This window comes from Papio anubis, chromosome 1 (genome assembly GCF_008728515.1).
Source record: "Papio anubis isolate 15944 chromosome 1, Panubis1.0, whole genome shotgun sequence".
Lineage (NCBI taxonomy): Eukaryota > Metazoa > Chordata > Mammalia > Primates > Cercopithecidae > Papio > Papio anubis.
In genome coordinates this window covers 212,639,506-212,665,230 of record NC_044976.1, presented here as the reverse complement: position 1 = coordinate 212,665,230, position 25,725 = coordinate 212,639,506, and the positions used below count along the sequence as shown (strand labels likewise).

General features: G+C 36.1%; 1 protein-coding gene across 15 annotated transcripts in view; it reads left to right on the top strand.

Annotated features, from left to right (window-relative positions):
- CEP170 (centrosomal protein 170) overlaps positions 1–25,725 on the top strand; it is a 129,650-nt gene that overhangs the window by 28,285 nt on the left and 75,640 nt on the right. For 13 of the 15 annotated variants that reach the window (XM_003893689.5, XM_003893687.5, XM_009196370.4 and 10 more), the window contains exons 2-6: positions 834–979; positions 4,310–4,399; positions 13,593–13,671; positions 24,581–24,639; positions 24,736–24,898. In XM_003893689.5, coding sequence (XP_003893738.2) covers positions 875–979; positions 4,310–4,399; positions 13,593–13,671; positions 24,581–24,639; positions 24,736–24,898 — 496 coding nt within the window. In that variant the 5' untranslated portion in view covers positions 834–874. Of the gene's footprint in view, positions 1–832; positions 980–4,309; positions 4,400–13,592; positions 13,672–24,580; positions 24,640–24,735; positions 24,899–25,725 lie in introns of those variants that run through there. The other 2 variants (XM_021934174.2, XM_021934205.2) reach the window with 2 other exon arrangements.

Sequence of the window (25,725 nt, the reverse complement as noted above, 5' to 3'; positions counted from 1 at the left end):
GGTTTTATTTTTTTAAGGTAGACATTAAAGAGATTTGAAAAATGTAAAATAGTGCTACCTTTCTTATTTTTGTTTTGGAAAATATGGTTACTTTGTCATAGAAATGTTAGTAATGTTAAAATGAAATTGGATTATTGTTATTTTAAATGAATTAATAAATACCAGTTTCATTTCTAATATGTAAAATATATATATATGTATGTGTGTGTATTGCTCATGTAGACAAATGCTCTGTATAGTTCATTTGTTAAAGAGTTTAAAAGAGTCCCAAGAACAGAATGTTTCAGAATTGCTGCCCTAGGAAAATGTATTAAGAAAATAAAGTACACATGAGGAAAAAGAAATTGAAATTGCATTCTGTAGTTTACACTTGGTAGACAAAGGAGCAGTTTATTTGGTCAACGTAGTTCTTAATCAGGTATCATATATACTCACTGAATTCATTGTGTCTTTCTCAAACCATTTATACCTAAGACATTTATTGGTACAGTATTGCTATTTTTCTGATGCTAACATGATGCTAACATGAGCATTTACTTGAGGATTATAGACCTTTATAAACTATGCTAAAAGGCTTTCAGAAGTATGAAAACTATAACCTACTTATTACTTTAATCTCTTTCTTTTTAATTGTACTCTTAGTCAATTCTGTGGGCTTACTTCACTGATGAGAATTTAGTATATATGTATATATTTCCTGGGACCTGTGGACAGTTCATTTAGTATAAGTGTGAATGAATGCAGTTCTATTCTTAGGCCTTCCAGTGTTTGGTGAATAGCCCACTAAAGCTGAAAATATCTGAATGTATATTTTGCTTCATGTTTCTCTTCAGGATGACGTAGCTTTGCCAAAGACTTAGAAGCTAAGCAGAAAATGAGCTTAACATCCTGGTTTTTGGTGAGCAGTGGAGGCACTCGCCACAGGCTGCCGCGAGAAATGATTTTTGTTGGAAGAGATGACTGTGAGCTCATGTTGCAGGTAATTTTATCAGCCTTCTCTATATGTGTTTATCCAAAACTTGAGATTGGTATATAATCTTTTTCTACTCCTTTAGAAAACAGTGCTATTTAGATTTGAACTTTCTCTCCTTTTAGCTCCAGCTATCATTCTAATTAATTTTTTGTCCCCTTGAACCATCTAAAAAAAAAGTTCTAAGTCTTGAGGATTCTATTTTGAAAAATAAGTTCTCAGAATAAGGAAGTTTATTAGTAAGTGGAAAGTTTCACATTATACACTTTTAAAATAAGACATTGCAAAAATCAGCACAGCATGGAGTAAAACTGAATTTTGATCACTGATACTTCAGTGATAAAGGAAATTAGTTTCAGCACTTTTAGAGATGTTCATTATGATGCCTGCCAGGAGTTCAAGCATAAGCAAAAATTGTTGACTATTTTTAAAAGCAAATTTTATTGTGTATATTTAAGGTATACAATGTGATGTTACGTGATACATACAGATAGTATAAAAGTTACCGTAAGTTACTCCAAGTAAAATAGATCCTCAAGAGTACACAGCCTCAGGAAGAGGGTCTCTAGGAGTTAGAATCAGACGGAGGAGGCATAGAGTCTTCAGGGAAAACACTATAAAACAAGCCCATCCAGCCTGGGCCCAGGATGGCTTTGAATGTGGCCCAACACAAATTCATAAAGTTGCTTAAAATATTATGAGTTTTTTTGTAATTTTTTTTTTTTTTTTTAGTTCATCAGCTCTTGTTAGTGTATTTTATGTGTGGCCCAAGACAATTCTTCTTCTTCCAATGTGGCCCAGGGAACCCAAAAGATTGGACACCCCTGCTATAAAAGGACAGGGACTAGAGTCTTTCATTCTTGCCAGAAGTTTAACAGGAAAAAAGGCCTGGTCAAAATTGTCTGTCTTTGCAGTTTTACGCTCAGATCAGCTAAGATTTTCCCATTAGTATCAGAAACGTGATGAAGTTAGCAGTCTTTGTTAGGATTTAAATTACATATTTCTGAGGGATTTTTATTAAATTTTCATTGAAATATCCAAATGGGTTGTGAACATCAAGTTGTCATGCACCTTCTGGTTCAGCTTAGTTTAGAGGAAATGTGAATTTGATTATGTAGAAATGAAAACAGATTAATGCTTAAGTGGTTAGATATCCATTACATACTCTTCCTGTTCCCTCAGTTTTCCTTGACCCAGTCACTACATATTATGTTCTGTAATCTTGGTCTTCTGCTTAATTCCTGTGGTGGGTGCTGAAACACATTGATACTTTATATACATTTCATGATAACTAAAAACATAGGATTTTTTTTTTCATTGGCTGCTTAGTTTAAAAAATAGTTACACAAATGGGATTGTCTTATTCTGTGAATACTAAACTGATCTTCTTTGCCTTGAGTTCCTGACTACTCTTCTTGAAAAGTTGTTACTGTCTTTATTAAACAAACAAACGATGTATTCTTGGGATCCCACATAACAGGCCCACTCCTCACTCCCTAATCCCCGGAGTTGTAATGGCGTCTCACTCGACTCAGTGGACTCTGTTGTTCTCTTGTCGTAAGAGTGCTCTATCTCTTGCTGTAGGTGTTTATGTACTGTCAGTGTTCACCATAAGCAGCTGGAGGGCAGGGTACACTGTAGATTAAGGATATTCCAGATTTCAAACAAGTTGTAGACGTAGCGAAGCAGCCTGTCCTAAATTACTTCCTCCCCAAATCATTTTTTCTCAATATCCCTGATCTGTGTTTATCACACTCCTTTGAAAGCCACCATTCTCTGGCTCCATGAGCAGCCGTTCGACTCCTTTATTCTTGTATCTAATAGTAACGTTTCTCTTTACTTTGGAATTTACCTTTTCTCAACTCTAATTTAATTTTTTTCTTTGAATTTCAGTCCATTGTCCAAAGGATTTCTGCCCTTTTTCTGTGTACTCTTTTCCTCAGAGACAGATTATTTATGAGGATCCATTAAGTATTTATTGAGAGCCTACATGTACTTGAAATCTCACTTCTCTTACAACATTTGGAGGTTTTATCCTTAGACTAGATCAACTTGATAAATCGACAATGTGGTGAAATTATTTTGCTGAGTGGTGCTATGTTGCTTCTTACCAACTTAAGAACTGAATTTAGTATTTCATTAGCTTAACCAGAAGAAAAAAAAATTTAAAACAAGGCAAAAATGAATTTTAAGTAATTTTTAGATTTAATGCAGGAGTTTTTTAAAATCTCAAGTTGGTCCACCCTCAAGTCTTCAGCAATTAATCACTTCACCTTTAAGGTGGCCTACTGGGTGCTGTGTCTCACGGTGGCTTCTGCTCCTGGCAAGCTGTGATTCTCTCTGTATTTGCTTGTCTCTACTTTTCAGGGTGATCGTTTGCCTTGTGACCTCAAGTCTCTGATAAAAGTTAAGATGAGTTTTTGGTTTTCAGTTTGTTCAACATTTTTCTTATTAGGAAGATGGGAGTGATGACTTCAAATTCTTTGCATGTTGAACCAGAAACTGGAAGTCATGTCTGTTCCCCATTTTTGATACTCCCTTTGCTTTTAGTATACCAGGGTTCACACAGTAACCCCGTAATACACGGTGATCAAGTTCCAATTCATTGGCTCACAGACTGTTTCTTCTGTGACTATAATGATATTTCCTTTCAATACCAGCTTCCACAGGCTTATAGTTCTTCTTTCGGGTGCTTCCATCTGCACCAGAGCTTAGAGAAAGACAGAGAAAACTTTAAAAGAAACTTAAAAGCAATTTTCAAAAACCACAGTTTGCCATTAAAATACTTTTTTTTTGACTTCCAGTCCCTTTCCCTCTTAGAGCTGTCCCGTGAATTCCAGCTTTAGAACCCATATTTTAAGTGAAGATAATTCTGCTCTGAAACATATCATAGTGTGTCCCTTTTCCTCTAAGTCTTTGGACTCTTTATATAGTTTATGCTCATTTTTAGTTTTGAAAGAAGAAAATCCTACAAGGTAAATTTTTTTACAATAAGATATATAAAACATTTTAAAATTATAATTCACATGATTTCTCTATAGCTGTTTTAAATTTTAAAAAATTAATACATTCAACAAAGTCAGCTGATGTAAATTCTCAATAGTAGAACATGTGAATTTAGTAGAAAAGAATATCTTTCAAATTCAATGCTTTCCTCTTTGGGGAGTGATGCTACAAATTTTTGTTGTATAGTGGCACTATTTTAATATCATTTAATCCACGTTAACTTTGATATTTCTGTATATTTACTGTTCTGTTAATGCTAGTATCTAGCCAAAATGTGATTGGTATTTATTCTAGTATTTTCTTGTATTTATTAACTTAAAAAATTTCTTTCAGTCTCGTAGTGTGGATAAGCAACATGCTGTCATCAACTATGATGCCTCTACGGATGAACATTTAGTGAAAGATTTGGGCAGTCTAAATGGGGTAAGTTAAGGGTTTATTTTTTGTCGTCTTTGAACATTTGTTTAATATTGTAAGAAGAAAAATCAGATTACATTTCCTAGCTACATTTTCTTTATCTTGAATTTGTATTTTATTTTTAAATGCTTATCAGGTACATAGCACTTTGGGGACCATCCAGTAGAATATGAAACTAGCCCATATTCCAAAGAAACTGTATAAGCAGATGAGTCCAGAAGGTGGTTGTCATTGTCTGTGATGGCTAAAGAAGACTTCTTTAAGAAGCTGGAACCTAAGCTGGACTTCACTATATGGCTATAATTTATATGAGGGAAAACAGTACAAAGTCATGGCAGTAAGAATGCAAAAAAGTACTCTTAAGGACAGAGAAGTAGTGGTTAACTTTAGAAAATAAAGATGGAGCCAGGCGCGGTGGCTCACACCTATAATCCCAGCAGTTTGGGAGGCCAAGGTGGGGAGATCACCTGAGGTCAGGAGTTCAAGACCATCCTGGCCAACATGGTGAAACCCGTTTCTTCTAAAACTACAAAAGTTAGCTGGGCGTAGTAGTGCATGCCTGTAGTTCCAGCTTCTCAGGAGGCTGAGACGGGGGAGTCACTTGAACCCAGGAGGCAGAGGTTGCAGTGAGCCAAGATGGCACCACTGCACTCCAGCCTGGGTGACAGAGTGAGACTGCGTCTCAAAAAAAAAAAAAAACAAAAAAGAAAAGAAAGATGGAAAGGTGCCGGAGAGTAGACAGCTTTCTCTGCTAGAGTAAAAAAGGTGAAACAACACAACCATTTGCCTTCACAAATACAGTACATTATCTAAACACCAGTGTTCATTATTCTTGGAATTCATACTTTGAATATATTTTTGTGTTACTGAAGTGAATTTTTTCTTATTTCTTCATTTGGTCTTTCTAAATTTGGCATAATATAAGTAGCCACAAACTAAAAAGAATGCTAAAGTATTGAATTATTTCTCTTATTTCAGTTTCTTCATTTTCTTATGGTTCTGCAAACACAAGCAAATATTGTGTTGTTCATATCTGTGCTATTGAAATTCTTGAAGTGAATTTAACAGAAATAAGTGTATCCCAACTGCTTCAGGCTACTCATGCTTTTCAAATGTGCATCAAACATTGTATACAAGAATATGCAGAAATGTGGCAAATATGGTAATACATTTTTTTTTTACCAATTCTGAATTGACCTGCTACTGAAGGACTTTTATATTTATTCTTTGAGATAAATACAAATTTTTTGTAGGCATGTTTTTCTGTTGGTTTTATTCAAGACTTTTTTTTTTTCTTTGTTTTATTCAAGCCCTTTTTTTTCCTCAAAGCACATAGAGTTAAGTGTACATTCTTCATGTCTGCCTTGAAAATTCTCACATTTGGCATTATTCTCCTTTTCAGATTGATGCTCCATCATTACATTTTCCCTTGCTCTTCTTCCAAAACAGCAGTCTTCCTGCTATACTATGTCTTTCTTCAAATAACTTGTTAGATTTTCTTCAGTCTACTATTTCTCCCATCTCCCTTGCCATTCATAAAAGTTGTACACATTTTTTAAAGTAAAGCTCAAATTCTACTTCTTTTTGAAGAGATGAATCAGAGGCCTGTTTACTTAGGAATTTTTTTTTTTTTTTTTGAGACGGAGTCTGGCTCTGTAGCCCAGGCTAGAGTGCAGTGGCCGGATCTCAGCTCACTGCAAGCTCCGCCTCCCGGGTTCACGCCATTCTCCGGCCTCAGCCTCCCGAGTAGCTGGGGCTACAGGCGCCCGCCACCTCGCCCGGCTAGTTTTTTGTATTTCTTAGTAGAGACGGGGTTTCACCGTGTTAGCCAGGATGGTCTCGATCTCCTGACCTCGTGATCCACCCGTCTCGGCCTCCCAAAGTGCTGGGATTACAGGCTTGAGCCACCGCGCCCGGCCTACTTAGGAATTTTAACCTGCTGATGTTGACATGTTGAAAGGGTTAAAATTAACAGAGATGGGCAAAGTAGGTAGAAACTGTTGTAACATTAGGCATGAATGTTAGCAATTTTGATTCTCAACTCTTTGCTAGAATTTCTGTCTTTCTTCTTCACACCCATAAGCCTTTGTGTGCTTGATTAGCCTGGTATTAAATCTACTTTTATACCTCTGTACTGTGCTGAATTATGAGCTCCTGAATAAGTTCATGTGCCTTCTGCTTCTGTGAACACAGTGCCTGGCAGAGAGTTCTGCACAGTGCATGGACCCAGTACATCTGCTTTGAGTGGAATTGAATTAATTTTCTACTTGAAGAATTTGTAGTGAAAAATTTTAACTTCTATGTGTGGATTATTTTAACAATGTTATATTGTCTTTAAGTCTAGAAAGTTTCATCTTGACAACAGATGAACAGTGGTAGTCTGTATGTCTTTACATAATTATTTTGGAAAATAGTAAGTGGGAATTACATCAGCATTTTAGTCTTTTAAAAGACTATGATCAAATATGGAAATTACTTGGCATTGGTTCCAAAAATAATCAGGTGAAATATGAATGATATCTTTCTTATAATTTGATTATACTCAATAATATTGTGAAAGATACTAACTCATGGAGAGCAACATCTGCATTTTGAGTTAGAAATCAGTACCAGGATTTGAAACTCAGATATGTTATTTATCAGCAGTGTAACCTGGGACAAATCACTTAATCTCTCTGAAATTCAGTTTCCTCATATATACTCCCTTCCAAAGTGTGTGAATGTGTTACGAGTTGAAGTTTATGAAAGCAAAGATGCAGTGCAGAATCTTGCTTCAGCTATTAAGGGATGAAATAATTCCTGTTCTGTAGTGTTGTTATGAGGATGAAATGTAGCAGTACATTTGAGTGTGTGCTTAGTGTGGAACTTTAAAGCATTACATAAATTACAAATATACTGTTACCCAAATGACAGCCTAAGAAACATGCCATAAAGGCCTTTAGCCGCCAAAACATGTCAAAAGTCTAGGAAGTACCAACTGTCATGCATTTTAGTCATAAGAGAACTTGTAGACTATTATTCACAGACTATTTACTATTCTTATCCATGTTATTCTAGAACTTTAAGTATCAGGTTAAAAGTATAAATTTTGGAGGTAGGGGACACAGTGTAGTGGTTATGGACCCAGCTTTGACGTCACCTTGGACAAGTTACCTAAGTTCCCTATTCCTCAATTTTTTTTTTTTTTTTTTGTGAGACGGAGTCTCGCTCTGTCGCCCGGGCTGGAGTGCAGTGGCCGGATCTCAGCTCACTGCAAGCTCCGCCTCCCGGGTTTACGCCATTCTCCTGCCTCAGCCTCCCAAGTAACTGGGACTACAGGCGCCCGCCATCTCGCCCGGCTAGTTTTTTGTATTTTTTAGTAGAGACGGGGTTTCACCGTGTTCGCCAGGATGGTCTCGATCTTCTGACCTCGTGATCCACCCGTCTCGGCCTCCCAAAGTGCTGGGATTACAGGCTTGAGCCACCGCGCCCGGCCTCCTCAATTTTTTAAAAATAGAAATAATAAAATGGTACTCACAGGTTGTGTGAGTGTGTTGTGTATGTTGTGAAGATATAAATAAGCTAATAATTTTAAACACAACAGTACATAGTAAGCATTCAGTAAATGTAAGTTATTTTTATCATGGTAAGAAAAGCAGCAAAGACAAGGTTAGCACCCTGTAGCCTATACACTTTTCAAAGAATTCACTGTTACTGTTTAGAAAAATCACTTACCAACTAAATTCAACGTAAAAATGATCATTTCCACTGCTGTCCCCTTTCACCCTATCCCAGAATACACTCCCAAGGGACCTAGATCTACAATTTATGGAATTGCCGCCAGGAATGAGGTTGTTCTGCCTGAGAATGCTACAGTCGGTTCCGTTGCTCATATTTTCATGGGCCATTTTCCTGCAAGCCCATTGAAGGTTCTCTTTCTTTGGGAACCCCTGTTTGCCTTCAGTTCTCTGGTAGCCACCATGGCCTCTGCCACACCCTTCCTGTGCCATTCCAAGCCTGCCATTTGTTGCTGTACTGCCCCCATCAGCAGTGTGTGTTCCAGCCACACTGTGTCCCCTTTGCACACTAGAGTTCCTGCCAGTATCAGACCTGTGTGGTATAGAGTAGAGAATGGTCTTCACTAAAGGTTGAAAGGAAAGGTTAGGGAAGGAAAGGAGGCTTTTGTAGGTGGCAGAGAGATTGAGGTGGTTGTACTCTGTTCACTTTCCCAGATCATCAATGTAATGTGTGCTGGCTATATGATTTTATACTATCAATTATGTCATTTAGTTGTATGTAAATAAAATAGGTATTTATTTAAGTTTGGTTTGCTTCTGTGGGGTTAGTGGTTTGAATGGAGGAATTTTGGGAGCTGGTTTAGCTTGGGCACCTAATCTTTCTTGATGTGGAATGCTCATAGGATTTGTAGTTCAGAGAGCTGAGTTCAAATCCCAACATTGCCACTTCCGTACTCCAAGCTCTTGATGATTACTTCATTCTCTTTGCCTCATTTTCCTCACCACCAGGTAGAGGTGTGTTCAAATGGCACTGACAAAGAAACAAAACTCATTTTTTTTCCGTATCTAAGCTATTAAAATTTGTTGTAGTTAAATGATTTTTCCTCTTGCTCTTTGAAATTTTCTCTCTTCCAATGGTGATTTTAGACCTTCAGGAGACTGTTTCCTCACAGATGTTTTCACTTGCATTTTTGTGAACTGAAACTGTGTCTGGCTCATATTTCCTAAGCCTTTTTAGACTTTAGGGAATAGTTCTGTCATAAATGGCAGCATGTTAAAATTATATGTTTCTTCATCTCTGAAAGTGCCGAGTACACATGTTCAACATGCAACAGGTGTTTAATATTTAAGAGAGTTATGCAGTCTTAAACTTAAATGGATCTTCTAGGTCATCGTAGGCCTTTTGAATGAATGTGGTGTTTTAGGTTATTAGAGATAGTTTCAAATAAAATTGGCTCAGAACTTCAGTACTGTAGCACTCCTCTTCAATACTGTATCTAGTTGTTTATCTTTTGCCTAGCAGACATTAGTAAATTAACATTTTCTTTCATCCTTTTTCATCATTTTCCTCATTTCTCCTGTTTTTTAATTACAATCATGCATCCCATAATGGGAGACCACATACACAGCAGTGGTCCCATAAGATTATAATGGAGCAGAAATATTCCTGTCTGTGTTACAATTGCATACAATATTCAGTATAGTAACATGCTGTATTGTATAGGTTTGTACCCTAGGCGCAATGGGATATACAACACAGCCTGGGTGTGTAGTAGGCTATATTATCTAGGTTAGTGGAAGTACCGTAAACTCTGTAATGTTCGTACAGTGAAGTAAATCACTTTGTGATGCGTTTCTCAGAATGTTTCCCTGTTGTTAAGCAATGCATGACTGTATCCTCCGAATACTTTGGTAAACTCAAGACATAAGTTTGAAAACACTCTGAAATCTTCATTTTGGAAATGAACCTGAAGTTAGAGTTTATGTCTCAGAAGCCTTTGAATTTTCTTTGTATTCCAGTTTCAACCTTTCTGTAAAACATGTTGGAAGCTTGTGATTTAGGACAACTCATAACTCATTCTAAGATATAATCTAGAGTCTTCATGATATTCCACTATCTCCATATATATGCTTGAAGCTAAGATTGTAACTTTTTCTAATTTCTTTTGTAGACTTAAAACTGTTATTTTATGGCATATTACAAAGAGCTATTTATGCATAGGAATTTGAGGATTTAATAACCTAATCCATTTATGTATTTTACTGTAACTTCCTCACCATGGAAGGGCAGTTTTCGCAAATAAGCTATTATGGCCATCTCAAATCTAGTAATATAGAAGATGATAAAAATGGAATTAAAAAGGAAAGAATAAAGTAATTAAAAAGGAAAATTGGAATTAAAAAGGAAAGAATAAAGTAATTTTTAAAATTTCAGTTTATCAAAGAAAAACTTGTTGGGTGTTTATTTGATGTCTGCACAGGCAGTTAAGCATACTTTTGTTCTGTGTTCTATAAATCTAGAGGAAATTCTAGGGCCTTAACTCTAAGTAAGCCAGTAAAGATAGTCATCACCATTTAGCATCTGTATCCAGTGGACCCTTTTTAAAAAACGTATGTACAAATAATTTACAAAAGAATAAAAATATATTGTACAAATAATTTACAAAAGAATAGAAACATATTGTATAAATAATTTACAAAAGAATAAAAACAGGTTGTATAAATAATTTACAAAAGAATAAAAACAGATTGTACAAATAATTTACAAAATTAAGAGTAAAAGGGTAATTAAAACAACTTGAAATTTTAATAAAAAATTAGACATGACATACTCAAATTTTCTTCCATGTTTCCCTGGTGTTTAAAGGTATATACTACCCAAAATGGGCAGTGTTGTTTGAATGCGACTAACTGCTCATCATTTGACATGTATTCACCTGGAACATATATCCGTCTTATAAATGCTGATTCCAGATCTCAAGTACTGTGTGTCTTCAGTTGATTCTAGTGTATTATTTCTGGTTCTTCTTGTTCTTGCATGGTCAAAACACAGTGTTTTAAAAACTCTGGCTGGGTGCAGTGGCTCATGCCTGTAGTCCCAGCACTTTGGGAGGCCGAGGTAGGTGAATCACCTGAGGTCAGGAGTTTGAGACCAGTCTGGCCAACCTGGTGAAACCCCATCTCTACTAAAAATACAAAAATTAGCCGGGCTTGGTGGCGGGCGCCTGTAATCCCAGCTACTTGGGAGGCTGAGGCAGGAGAGTGGCTGAAACCTGGGAGGCAGAGGTTGTAGTGAGCTGAGATCCGCATTGCACTCCAGCCTGGGCAACAAGAGCGAGACTCCATCTCAAAAAAAAAAAAAACCTTAACAGCTTATAATTTTGTTAATAGGATAGCCATCTTTTTTCCTCCATAACTGCAAAACATTTGTTATTTTTAGATTTATAAACAATAATTAGAAGCTCAACCCAGTAATTTTATGTCTACATCATCTCTTTCCTTCTAGTCACCTTTGTATAGATACTTGTGTTGAGAATATGTCCACTTACATACTATGTCAGATAAGTATTGGAACACAGATGTGAAAAAAAGAAAGAAGGCTGTCAGTATTGCTTGTAAAATATGACACTTCTTTTAAAATGAGGCTGGCCACGGTGGCTTATGCCTGTAATCCCAGCACTTTGGGAGGCCACTGCGGGAGGATTGCTTGAGCCCGGGAATTCAAGACCAGCCTGGATGACATAGTGAGACCCCATCTACAAAAAATTTAAATATTAGCAGGGTATGGTGGCACCAGCCTCTAGTCCCAGCTACCGAGGAGGCTGAGGTGGGAGAATCACCTGAGCCTGGGAGGTCGAGGCTTCAGAATGAGATATGGTCCGTGCCACTGCACTCCGTCTTGGGTGACAGAGTGAGACCCTGTCTCAGAAAGAACTCCAAAAACGAAACCGCCAAAATCCCCACAAAACCCAAAATCATTCATATTCTTTTTGAAAAATACTGCATGATTCTTACTGAATGACTAACTGGATGAAAATTTCTTTTTTTTCCGTGGAAACATTCTTTCTCATTGATTCTTGCATTAGAGAAAATGTGTCTGTGACTGTCTTCATCTGAAGACACAGAGTCTACTAATTTTGCTTATGCTGTCAGCTTTATCATCATTATTGTAGTCTAGAATCCCACTCTCCAATTATGAAATATCTTCCTGTCTGTTTTCTTCTCTTTGCCTTTATGAATGTTAAATCAGAAATTCTGAATTTTCAACTGTGCTCTTTAATAGGTGAAAAAAGAAACCCCAAAATGTATTAAGATTGTATCTCCAGATGTCTTTTATATCTTCTTGGAAAGATGATGACTATTTTGGCCACTGCAGTAAGATAACTAAAGAATGATGAAATAGTGATTTATTTCACTATTGCATCATACTTCTAGGTCTGTGCTTTTCACTACAGTAGCCACTGACCGTGGGTGCCTGTTGAGCCCTTGAAATGTGGAGTAGTCTAAATTTTGAAGATGTAGTACCAAAAAAAGGAAAAAAAAGAATGTGAACTATCTTGTTAGTTTTTATATTGATAATTTGCTGAAATGGTACTGTTTTGGATATATTAGGTGAAATGTATAATATATTATTAAAACTAATCTCACCTCTATCTTGTTTCCGTTTTTATGTGCCCACTAGAAAATATAACTTGGCCAGGCATGGTGGCTCACACCTGTAATCCCAGCATTTTGGGAGGCCAAAATGGGCATATCATTTGAGCCTAGGAGTTTGAGATCAGCCTGAACAACATGGGGAGACCTTGTCTCTACAAAAAAACACACAAAATTAGCTGGGCGTGGTGGCAGGCACCTGTAGTCCCAGCTACTCAGGAGGCTGAAGTAGGAAAATCACCTGAGTCTGGGAAATCAAGGCTGCAGTGCACCATGATCGCACCACTGCGACCCCGAAAGAAAGAGAGCGAGAGAGAGAGAGAGAGAAGAAAGAAAATACAATAGTAAATGTGGCTTACGACATTTTTTGTTGGTTATTGCTTCTGTTATTTTGTCTTATTATTTGGGTCACTTTTAGCGTTGTTAGGAATAATTGGTGAGTAAAGATTAAATAGTTACTAGGATGATAAAATAGCAGAATTTCAACATATCGGAAAAATAAGATCACTGAAACCTTATAATGTATCTCAGATTCCTAAAAGGATCCAAAGGACCCATATGACAATTGCAAACTGAATTCAGTTTTGTTCTATTTTCTTAAAGTAAATTTTCTTCTTCTTCTTTATAATAATTCCAAAACTAAAAGTAGTGAAATGTCAGTGCTTACACATAGTCAGAATTTCTCAAAAATCTAAAATTGGGTCGAGCAAACCCTGATGGTATATTAACAGTTAAATATTTTACCCTTTACGGTTTGCCAGCTTTAGATTAGGAGCTTTTCTTGGCACCATTTTTAGGAACTATTCTAAGTGCCTAAATCCATCTTGGCAGCACTGGGTTCTTTGTGTGTTACCAGTAATAGAGATAAAAGGCTTAGTATAAAATCATTTCTCATCCTACAGGCTGCATGGCACATCTTATGATACTCAGGCTGTATTAGCCACCATATGATACGTACTTTTAACTCTCAGATTTGAGAATTTGCTTATCTAAAATGTAAGAATTAATACCTCATATGTAACCTAACATCTTTTTTTGTTTCCTTGTAGACTTTTGTGAATGATGTAAGGATTCCGGAACAGACTTATATCACCTTGAAACTTGAAGATAAGCTGAGATTTGGATATGATATCCTTAAATGGTTTTATGTACTTATTAAGTTTATTCAAATATGTTTACTGTGGTGTAAATTAACATTTTTGAAACACAATTCACAATATAGATATGCCAGAATTTCTATTTATTGGGTGCCTTCCTATACTAAAATACATATGTATTTTTAGTTATTATGCCTGTTCCTAAAAATAATCCTGGAAAAGTTGGTGGACTCAGCGTTTGTTTTTTTTTTTTTCCCCTCTCTCTATTTATATAGTTTCAGCAGCAGTCTCACTGAAGTGCTATTGCATATATAATTTGAGCATCAAAGAATGTAACTGGGGAGAGGACAGGGGAATGTTTAATTTTAGTCCGGCCTAGGGATTGCTTTCAGGTAGAACATGATGCGTGAATCAGCCTCCTGGGATGAATGTAAGAATTTAAACCTACTTTTCCTTCCATCTCTCCCGTTACTGTTTTATGCATCACAGCTATATTGCCTATTAAATACAAACTTTTCAATATCCTGTGTCTTCTAAGACCTACACTTTCTGATTAATCCACAATATGCATTTAGTGTGTACTTAAAATTCTTATGTTTAAAATTAGGAATCTAATAATTGAACAAGAACATGATTGTATTAAATTGCATGGGGTAGCGTGAAGAATCTGTAGTGAAGGGAAGGAGCATGATGGCAGAAGAAGGAAGACATTTCCATTCATAGTAGGCAAGAAGCTTTGTAAAAAGGACTTATGTACATTTAATTAAAATACAGCTATTCCATATTATGCTGAATTTTTTTTTTGAGTTTTAGTTTTTTTGAATTACTACTTTTATTGGAACTTTGGTAATAAAGAATGTATTAAGCATAGCAATTTGGATGGACTTTTGTCACTGTAGCAGAAAAAGTGTAGTCTCAGCTAAATAGAGTTGATGTCCAAAGTAAATGTATTAACACTATATGAAATTGTTCCTTGAAATTTATGAAAAATAGGCTAGGTCCTGTGGCTCACACTTGTAATCCCAGCACTTCAGGAGGCCGAGGCGGGTGGATCATGAGGTCAGGAGGTTGAGACCAGCCTGATCAACATGGTGAAACCCTGTCTCTACTAAAAATACAAAAAAAAATTTAAAAATAGCCGTTCATGGTGGCACGCACCTGTAATCCCAGCTACTCCAGAGGCTGAGGCAGGAGAATCGCTTGAACCCAGGAGGCAGAGGTTGTAGTTTGCCAAGATCGCACTACTGCAGTCTAGCCTGGGCAACAAAGCGAGACTCCATCTCAAAAAAAAAAACCAAAAAATTACAAAAAATAATATTACAACTTTTTAAAGTTTAAATCTAAGAAAGTTTTGTAGCATACCTTATAATGTTCACACTTATAGAGCCAAAGGAATATACAAAAAGCCAAACCATTAAATAGTAATACTTGTGTATATTTTAAGTCTTTAAAAAAATATGCGTCAGTGAAATAATTAAGAATTAGCATTAAAGCCTTAATGAATGGTTGTCATTTTCTACCAGCCTAAGTTTCATCAAGAACAAATAGAAGTATATTTTGAATTTAGGTACCTCCTTTAATCCATTTGGCATCAACTGTTTCGAATCATGAGAAAATACTAGGAAATTCAAGTTTTAGTAAAACTCTGTAAAGTTAACTTTGAATTTTATATCAAGAAGAAACTATTGAGGAAGAAACCTCATGCTTTTATAGATAGTATACCATTTTCTTAACACCAAACTGACATTTTTCTCTTACATACCAGGTCATAATATGTCTGTCTAAAATTGTTGGGACAAATGTTTTGTCCCAAAGACTTTCTTAGGGTTGTACACTTAACGTTGAGCCATAACTACTGTCTGGATGCCCAGAGGAGGCTCATATAATTTTATTATTTTAAAATAGGATCTGTTATAGTGGCAGAAATCATATTATATATGTAATTTTAAAAGCAGATTTTATTTATTTACTTGTGTCTGTATTTAGCTATACTAGTTAGAAGACATTTTTGTACTTTATTCTAATTAAAATTAATCTTAATAGGCAATCTATAAACTGCTATACTTTGGAGTGAAAAACGATTTTAATTAAAATGCTACAGCAGGCCGGGCATGGTAGCTCACACCTGTAATCCCAGCACTTTGTGAGGCCAAAGCAGGCGGATCACCTGAGGTTAGGGGTTCAAGACCAGCCTGGCTAACACGGCGAAATCCCATCACTACCGAAAAATACAAAAATCAGCTGGGCGTGGTGGCGGGCACCTGTAATCCCAGCCACTCGGGAAGCTGAGGCAGGGAGAATTGCTTCAACTTGGAGGCGGAGGTTGCAGTGAGACGAGATTGTGCCACTGCATTCCAGCCTGGTTGACAGAGCGAAACTCTGTCTCAAATAAATAAAATAAAATAAAATGCTCCAGCACTAGAAGGAGCAATTTAACATGGATTGAGACTAGAATTAGGCAACATAAGTCTCTTTTCTAACTGGAGAAATAAATGATTTGGAGAAACACATACTCAGTGAAATATACAAGCTTTTAAAATGACAGTAAACTCATGAGGAGCACTAAAATGCTGCAGTAATCAAGAAAAACCAGAAAGTGGTCATCTTCAGGTAGCCAAAAATGAGGCTGATAAGGAAACCTAAGTTTATTCATTTTCTAATTATTTATTAAATGTCCCTTATGTTCCAGGCATAGTCCCAGTGGTTTGGGGGAATATAATTGTGAATAACATAGATCATAGTCACTGTCCTCCTGTAGCCTACACTTTAATGGGATTGAAGGGACTGACAACACACACTAGGAGTGAGGGTATTAGAGGATGGTAAGTTCTGTGGAAAAGCGTGTGAAAGGGGGAGGCAGAGAGCTAGTGTTGCTAAGTGGGAAGTTAGAGTTTTGAAAAGAATATTCATGAAGACCTCAGTGAGAAGCCAGCACTGGGGCAACGATGCGGAGAAAGTAAAGAAGTTAGCCATGTGGACATGCGGAGAAACTGTCCTGCGAACAGATGAGCGTACAGTGCACAGGGCTTGAAGCAGAGACACGTTTGACGTATTGGAGGATAGCGTTGAAAAGCCAGCGTGGTCGGAGCCAGCAAAGAACTTGCGTATATTAGGGGTCAGAATATATCAGTTGTCATAGGATATTATACGGATTTTGACTTATTCTGAGTGAAATGGGTAGTCTTTGAAGGTTTGTGTTTTTTTTATCAGAGGAGTGATAAATGACATATGTGTAAAAAGATCCTCTGGCTACTCTTGTTCAAAGAAAACTAAGGGTGAAGTGGGCAGGCGTATGAAAAGAGAGACCAGTTAGGAGGCTACTGCAGTAGTTCTGGTGAACAATAAAGGAGGTCTGGACCAGGGTGATATATCTGGAGGTAGAAATGATTCAGTGTGTATTTTGAAGATGGAGCCAATAAAATTTTCTGATTAGATTGGATGTAGAGTAAGAGAAAGAGTCAAGGATGAACCAGAATTTAGGCCTAAGCAATATGAAAGAGGAAGGCATCGTTTTAATAACTGGTAGAGAACTCAGTAGCAGAGCAGGTTTTGTGGAGAATATGGGAAGAATCATCTCAAAATACCAGCTTTAGGCTTAACCAGGTTTTCACAATTTTTCTGTTTTCTATTTGATTATGGAGAATATGGGAAGAATCATCTCAAAATACCAGCTTTAGGCTTAACCAGGTTTTCACAATTTTTCTGTTTTCTATTTGATTTCTGTTATCTTTATTCTAAACTTTCTCCTAGATAGGAGCTGAGGCCATTCAGTTGAGACCTTTCTTTTCTCGTTCTGGTGTTTAGAGCTATCAATTTTACCCCAATTTCTACTTTAATGTTTCTAATTTCCCTTTTAATTTTTTCTTTGAGTCATAGATATGTTTGTTTAGTTTCCAAATATTTGGGGAGTTTTCTGCTATATTTCTGTTACTGATTTCTAATTCCATTTTGCTCGGAGAACATACTTTGTATGTCTCAAATCCTTTTGAATTCATTGAGACTTGTTCTGTGACCCAGAATATGTTCTATCTTGGTAAATGTTCCATATGTACTTAAAAAGGATATGCATTCTGCTCTTTGGGGGTTGGAATGTTCTATAAATGTTAGTTAGGCCAGGTTGGCTTGGTGGGTGTTCAGGTCTGCTGTATTTTACTGATTTATTGTCTTCTTACTCTTTCAATTAATAAGAAGGGGGTATTGAAATCTCAGGCTATAATTACAAGTTAGCCCCCTCCTTCTTGCAGAACTTTTTGCTTTGTCATTTGCAGCTCTTTTATTAGTTGTATAGACAACTGGGATTATTATGTTCTCTTGATGAATTATCCCCCTGTATCGTTATGAAATGATCTACTTTATCCATAATAAGATTCTTTGCTCTGAAATCTGGTTTGTCTTAATATCATAGTTGTTCTAGCTTTCTTTTGTCTATTTATATTTTTTAACTTTTACCCTGTTTGTCTTTACATATAAAGTAGGCAGCATGTAGTTCTTACTTTTTTATCTGATATGATAATTTCTGCCTTTATTTGGTGATTTAGGCCATTCACATTTAATGTGATAATTGCTGTGGTTAGGTTTAAATGTATCATCTTGAAATTTGTATCCTGTTTGGCCCATTAGTTTTATGTTTTCTTTTTCTCCATTTCTGATTTCATTTGAGTTATTTGAATAGTTTTTATTATTTCATTTTATCTCCTTTGTTGGCTTATTAGCAATAATTTTTTGTTGTTGTTTTAGTGGTAGCTTTAGGACTTAAAATTTGTCTCTAATTTCAAGTTTTATCTTCAAGTGACATTTATACCACTTTACATATTATGCAAGGACGTTACAACAGTATACTTTTGGGGCTGAGCATGGTGGCTCACGCCTGTAATCCCAGAACTTTGGGAGGCCGAGGCGGGCGGATCACGAGGTCAGGAGATCAAGACCATCCTGGCTAACACAGTGAAACCCCCGTCTGTACTAAAAATACGAAAAATTAGCCAGGCGTTGTGGCGGGTGCCTCTAGTCCCAGCTACACGGGAGGCTAAGGCAGGAGAATGGCGGGAACCCGGGAGGCGGAGCTTGCAGTGAGTGGAGATTGCACCACTGCACTCCAGCCTGGGCAACAGAGTGAGACTCTGTCTCAAAAAAAAAAAAAAGAAAAAGCAGTATACTTTCTTTTGTCCTACTCATACTACGTTGTTATTAGTAAAAAGTCAATTGTCATTTAAAGAAGTTTAAATAATTAAAATATGTATTTTGAAATACATTTTTTATACCCTTTGTACTTATGTCTTATACCCATGAAGCTTCAGTTTCTGGTACTCTTCATCCCTTTGTATAGATCCATATTTTCATATGTCAGTTTGTTTCTACCTGTCGGACTTCCTTCAACATTTCTTGTACTATGGCTTTGCTGGTGATGAATTCTGTCAGCTTTTATATGTCTAGAAAAGTGTTTCACCTTAGTTATTGAAAGATATTATTGGTTGGGCACGGTGGCTCATGCCTATAATTCCAGCACTTTGGGAGGTCGAGGCGGGCGGATCATGAAGTTGGGAGTTTGAGATCAGCCTGGCAAATATGGTGAAACCCCATCTCTACTAAAAATACAAAAATTAGCCAGGTGTGGCGGCACGCGCCTGTAATCCCAGCTACTCGGGAGGCTGAGGCAGGAGAATCGCTTGAACCCAGAAGACAGAGGTTGCAGTGAGCCAAGATCACGCCATTGCACTCCAGCCTGGGCAACAGAGTGAGACTGTATCTCAAAAAAAAAAAAAAGATTATTGCTGGGTATGGAATTCTGGGTTGGCTTTTTCTTATTTTTAGCACTTTAAAGATGTTGCTCCACTGTATTCTCACTCACATTATTTTCCTTTGTCCCTGGCTTTGAACTGTTTGATTATGATGTGTCTTGGTGTAGCTTTCTTCTTTCTTTTTTCTTCCTTCTTTCTTCTTCTTTTTGTTTGTTGCTTTTTATTACCCTCTTGGGGTTTGTTGACCTTCTAAAATCCTGTGGCTTTATAGTTTCAATCAAATTTAGAAAAAATCTCCACCATTATTTATTTTAAAGTTTGTTCATCTCTTCTGGGTTGATTTCCATTGATTAATTTTTACACTCACAGTAATTTTTTATTGTATGGCAGGCATTGTGAATTTACTTTGCTGAGTGTTATATGCATCTTTTAGTATTTGTATCAACATTATTTGAGCATTGTTCTGGAATACAAGTTACTTGGAAACAGTTTTATCACTTTGGGTCTTTAAGATTTGTTAGGCTTCTAAGATTATTCTGGGCTAATTATTACCAACAACTGAGGCAAGACCTTTCTGTATGTTCTATGGGAGGGGGTCAGTAAACTCATTGACCAAATCTGGCCCTCAGGCTGTTTTGCACTGCAGAGTTGAGTAGCTGAAGCAGAGATCATATGGCCTGAAAAACCTGAAAGATTTACTATCTGGCCCTTTACAGAAAAAGTTTGCTGACTTGTGCTCTACCCAGTGACTCATGAATCATGCATGAGGTTTCACAGTCTGGCTGTTGGGAGTAGGTAGTACTCCTGGCCCTGTGTGGGCACTGGGTACTATTATCTCTAATATTGTTTTCCAGAGACTGAATATGTCTGGAATTCTCTTTCTGTGCAGGCTTCCCTTCAGTACTCAGTCCTGTGAATTCCGGTAATGTTGATTTGCTTGGACTGTTGACTTCATTTCCACCACAACTCAGGGAGTCTGCCAGGCTCTGTCTGGATTATTCTTCCTCGCAGTGTGACCTAGAAACTTTCACAGGGCAGTGAGTTGGGGCAGTGATTGGACTCTTGCTTTGTTGCCCTTCTCTCAGAGATCATTGTCTTTTGTTGCCTGAAGCCAATTGTCTTGTAAAACATTGTGTCATGTGTTTTACCCATCTTTTAGTTGTTTAATGTAGGAGAATAAATCCAATTCTTTTTACTCCATCTTATCCAGAAGTTTGAGAAGTTGATTTGGGGCATGTTGAATGTAAGGTTGTATACAGGGGTGAAGTAGAAGCTAAAGATGTGAATGGGGATTTTTATTATATAAATAATATTTAAAACCATAAGACTGAATGAGATCATTAAGGGACTGAATATAGATTGATAAGAGGTTCAAGGACTGACACCTGGTACATTCCCAATATTAAGAGATGGCTGAGATTAGGAACCAGTAAAAGAGACTAAGAAGAAACCACTAATGTGCTAGGAGGAAAAGCAGAGTACAGTATGGTTTCCACATGTCATGGGAAATTATTTACACATTACTTAAATATCTTGAATCACAAGATCCACCGCCTCATCATTTTAATAGTATAAGTCATCATAAGTAAGAACCCAGTACCTTGTATTTTAAAATTGTGATTTATATATTTTCCCAAAGAAGTTTTATATTCCTGCATAATGGCCCACAAAATGATTGGGTTAATCATATTGGAAACCAGGTTAAAGAAAACTCCAACACATGTCATAGCGTCTAAAACTATAATTAATCTGTACTTCCAGCGCTATATGTACCACTGTTTGGTGGGCTGTCCAGATAATGGCTGCTGAAATGATCAAGGGGAAGTTAAACGTAAGCAAAAATTAAGCACTTTAATTAAGAGAAGTTAAGATTTTTCCTTATTTATGTGGTTGATATCCATAACAAAACATGAACATGTTAATATTTTTCAAATTTCAAAAATAGAGGACATTTCTCAAAGCTTAAAAGAACTAAATTTTTAAAATTAATGGAAATGAGCTTTTTTGGATGAAAGAATGAAGTGATAGAGACGTTTAAATCAGTTGTTTGAAAACTGTGTTTTTAAAGAACAGGGTCTTCTACAAGTTGGAAAGATAGTCATCTCCTAAAATAAAATGATACATTTTTCTGAAGGTATAGGCAAAATTAAACAAATAGATAAAATTTTCTCCTTAGAAAATTTCCTGCTCTTAACTTTCTTTTAAACTCTTATTGTCTCCTAGGACCTACCTTACTAATACTCTGTGGACTCTAATTTAGCATAATTGTGTGTTTTATTATCAATTATTGTTAAATGAGGGAAAATTTCCATATTTTTAATGAAAAGGAAACAGTTTTGGGTAACTCAAGAATTTCTAGGGATAGCCTTATTACATTTTTTTTAAAATCACATGTATAAAATATATTAGTTTTGAAAAATATGTTTTTCTGATCTTTCCTTGTATAAAATAATTTTATTCAAGTATTCTTACTTATCTGACATGATTTTTGAAAGACATGTTTACAGTGATATCTGACACTTCATATTTTAGGTCATACTCCTTGGAATGACTAACGCGGTTTAAAATTTTGCTCTGTTTTTAATCTTGTCATTAAAATAAAAGAGTGGGAGGAACCATGTCTAAGAACACATTACTAGTGTTCAGGGGAGTGTCCACAGTCCTACTTTTAGATAAACATTTCTTGAATAAATTGACTTAGGTCAATACAGGGGGATGGCTTAGAATAGCAGTCATAGTCTTATATAAAGAAATGGGGAAATAACCTATCAAATTATGATTTTTAATAAATAAGAATTCAAACTTTTTATAGCTTACTGATACCATAAGTTATTGTACCTCAGTTTGTCAAAAGCTGGGGCTAGAGCAGTCTCCAGATCTCACCGTTACGCCAGAGTTCCCGGATGAGTTAATGACCCAAACGAGGCTTCTTGAGGCCTTCTTCGTTTCCACACACAGAAACCTTTTTGGAAGGTAAAATGTTTGAACCTTAGAAGGATGACTCCTCTCAAGCTCTCCATGACCTGAAGCGTGTCTAGGTTTAAAGAGGATACCTTAGATGGGCCCTGGGAGATTGCCTTTGGGCACTCCCAGGAGGTAAGCCTGAAGCACCCGAAAACCCTCACAACAGGCTGAAATCACTTGTGTTTTCCATGGAAAAAACGGTAATGATTGTCAGTTTTTAATGCCTTTTCCCATAAAAAAAAAAAAAAAGTAGGAATGCTATGAATTTTCTCTAGCTGTTTATGAGTTTTTGGGGGCTAAAACAAAATTACTAGACCATATTATTATTATATTTAAAGCAAAGTTTTTACCATAATATTGCTTCAGGGAACTCACATCTGTAACCACATTAGATAAAGAGCAATTTTCAGAAGAGAATGAAAAACTTCTCTAATATCTGCAATAGTCGTGCCAGTGTTTTTCTACATTATATATACATGTTTATATAAAATTCATATTATATATTATATAAATATGTGAATGTATGTATACTTACCAAACTCTAGGTTTTTTCTTATAATAGCTTAATCACATTTTTGTCTTTTTAAAGAAATTTCAATAGCTTTAGGGGTACAAGTGAGGTTTTGGATACATGGATGAATTGTACAGTGGTGAAGTCTGGGATTTTAGTGCACCTGCCACCTGAGTAGTATACATTGTACCTCAACAGGTAGTTTTTCATCCCTCATCCCGCTTCCGACTTCCCCACTTCTGATTATCCAGTGTCTATTATACCACTCTATATGCCTTTGTGTACCCATAGCTTAGGTCCCACTTGGAAGTGAGGACATGTGGTATTTGGGTTTTTGATTCCTGAGTTACTTTACTTAGAGTAATAGCCTTCAGTTCCATACAAGTTGCTGCAAAAGACACTATTTCATTCTTTTTTATGGCTGAGTAGTATTCCACGGTATATATATACCACATTTTCTTAATCCACTTATCAGTTGATGGGCATTTAGATTGATTCCATATGTTTGCAATTTAGACATTATCTTTTATTAAATATACTTAGTTATGAGATGTGTATTTCCATATGTACCAGCAAATATATACCAGTGTATGAATGTGACAAAAAGGAAAATTTTAATATTTCAAGGCTATAGGAAAAAGCAATGTAGATTAATAGGAGAGCCCTGGCCTGGGATTCGGTTGACTAGACTCTTGTTTTGGTTTCTGTCTGTCCACTGCCCAAGTTCTTTATTTATGAAACAGAAGGATTAATGGAATTGAACAGAATATTTCCCAAAACTCTTTATATTTACAATTCTGAATTTTTATTATTTTAACAAGTAGAAACCTAGAGTAAATACTCACAAGTTTCCCACTTCCCTTATGCTTGGGAAGTCATCTTTTTCTCCCCAAGTAGTCATGATAGTTACAGCTTTCTACCCTTGAAGTCATAAGTGCTCTGAACTGGCAAAGAATAGAATTTAGTACGTGGTTATAAAAGTCCTTTCATTACAGAGTTAAGTAATGGTGGGAAATGTGACCTCTACTCTTTAGTGAATAGATCTTTTTAATATACAGAGGCATTGTTCTTTTTGGCTTAGTAATGAAGGCATTCATTATATCTAGCACTTGGTTCTAATCTAATCTTGGTATAGAATCCATTGTTTGATAATGTAATATGACCTTGATTGCAGTTCATGGGGAACAGTCATGGCTGTGGTCGCTGTAAGGACCCTAATTATAGCATTTCTTTTGTACTTGCAAAGTGAAGTATATTTTTATCAATGCTTATGAAGTTTGAGTAATCAAATTCTTTTAGGAATTGCTGTTGATTAATCCTCGATGAGATATTTCCTTACATTTTTGTGATTAGCTATCAATATAATTTGATGCATGTTTTCTTATGTATATGTTTTCACATAATTTTCTTCATTGTAGTTATCTCATATTATTGTTAGTGAAAATTGAAAATGTCTCTGTGCTCTGATTAATTACCCAGTTGTTTGCTTCTTGAGGGCCACCTTTACTTAAAATTAGAAAACTTGCTGGATCTTAAGGTTTTTAGTATGTTTAAATGAAAATGTTTATATTTGGGAGCATATTTTAAGATTTAACTATTCAGGGGAAATATAATAATTCCGCTGTAATTGCCTGTTGAAATAGAACAATTTCCAAATTATATTTGATGATCATTTTTAGCTCAATTACAAGAAATTTGAGGTTATATTCTTCCTTAGCCCTGTTTACATACAAATCTTTTCACTGTAGTACAAGGAGAAATGAGGGTCCCCGAAGAAGCTCTTAAGGTAACAGTTTTTACTTAACTTCTTTTGCAAATCTACTATTCACTATGGTTGATTTTACTTCTTGATGTTTTACTTCCATTTTTAAATGTTTTATAGCATGAGAAGTTTACCATTCAGCTTCAGTTGTCGCAAAAATCTTCAGAATCAGAATTATCCAAATCTGCAAGTGCCAAAAGCATAGATTCAAAGGGAGCAGACGCTGCCATTGAAGTGCAGCACAAAGCTACTGAAGCACTGAAATCCGAGGAGAAAGCCATGGGTAAGCTGGCCTCTCTCTGAAGACCGTCTTTATACTTGATCTTGAAGACACTGCATGCTTTGTTCTCAGAAAGTTGGCCATGTCCATATAAAAATAATGTATAATAGTGATAATTTCAGAGTGTGTTTTAATGCTGCCAGTGCTTTCATTAGGAAACATTATAAAACACATAATTATATATGGCAGTTGTATATAGGTGTGCTTAATATGTTTAAACGTTTAAGGGAAGTAAATATAGTCATCCTCCAGTATCCATGGGGGCTGGTTTCAGGACTCCCATGAATACCAGAATTCATGATACTGAAGTTCCTTATGTAACATGGCATAGTATTTGCACATAACTTATGCACGTCTCCTCCTGTATACTTTAAATCATCTCTAGATCACTTTAATACCTAATACAATGCATACACATCACTTCATTTGTGTAGTAGTACTTGGCATAAGGCAAATTTAAGTCTTGCATTTTGGAACTTAGTGGAATTTTTTTCCCCAAAGCATTTTTCATCTGCAGCTAATTGAAGCCATGGATGCAGAATACCTACAGATTCAGAGGGTTACCTTACAGTATTTTTATTATTTCATGTTTGTCTGCATTTTCTTCTGTAGCATAACAACAAAAATGAATTAAAAGGAAATTTTTAAATATCAAATGTAGCTGTATCATCATATAATAATTTATAATTCTCGGAATGTTATAAAATGCCTCACATAAATAATCCCATTCAAACAGAAACAAGTTTTTAAATGGATAGGCATTACTACATTTGCTCAAACAAAAATATGTTAGTTCTGTTAAGAACTAGTTTGTGTGCCCTTGGGCTTGA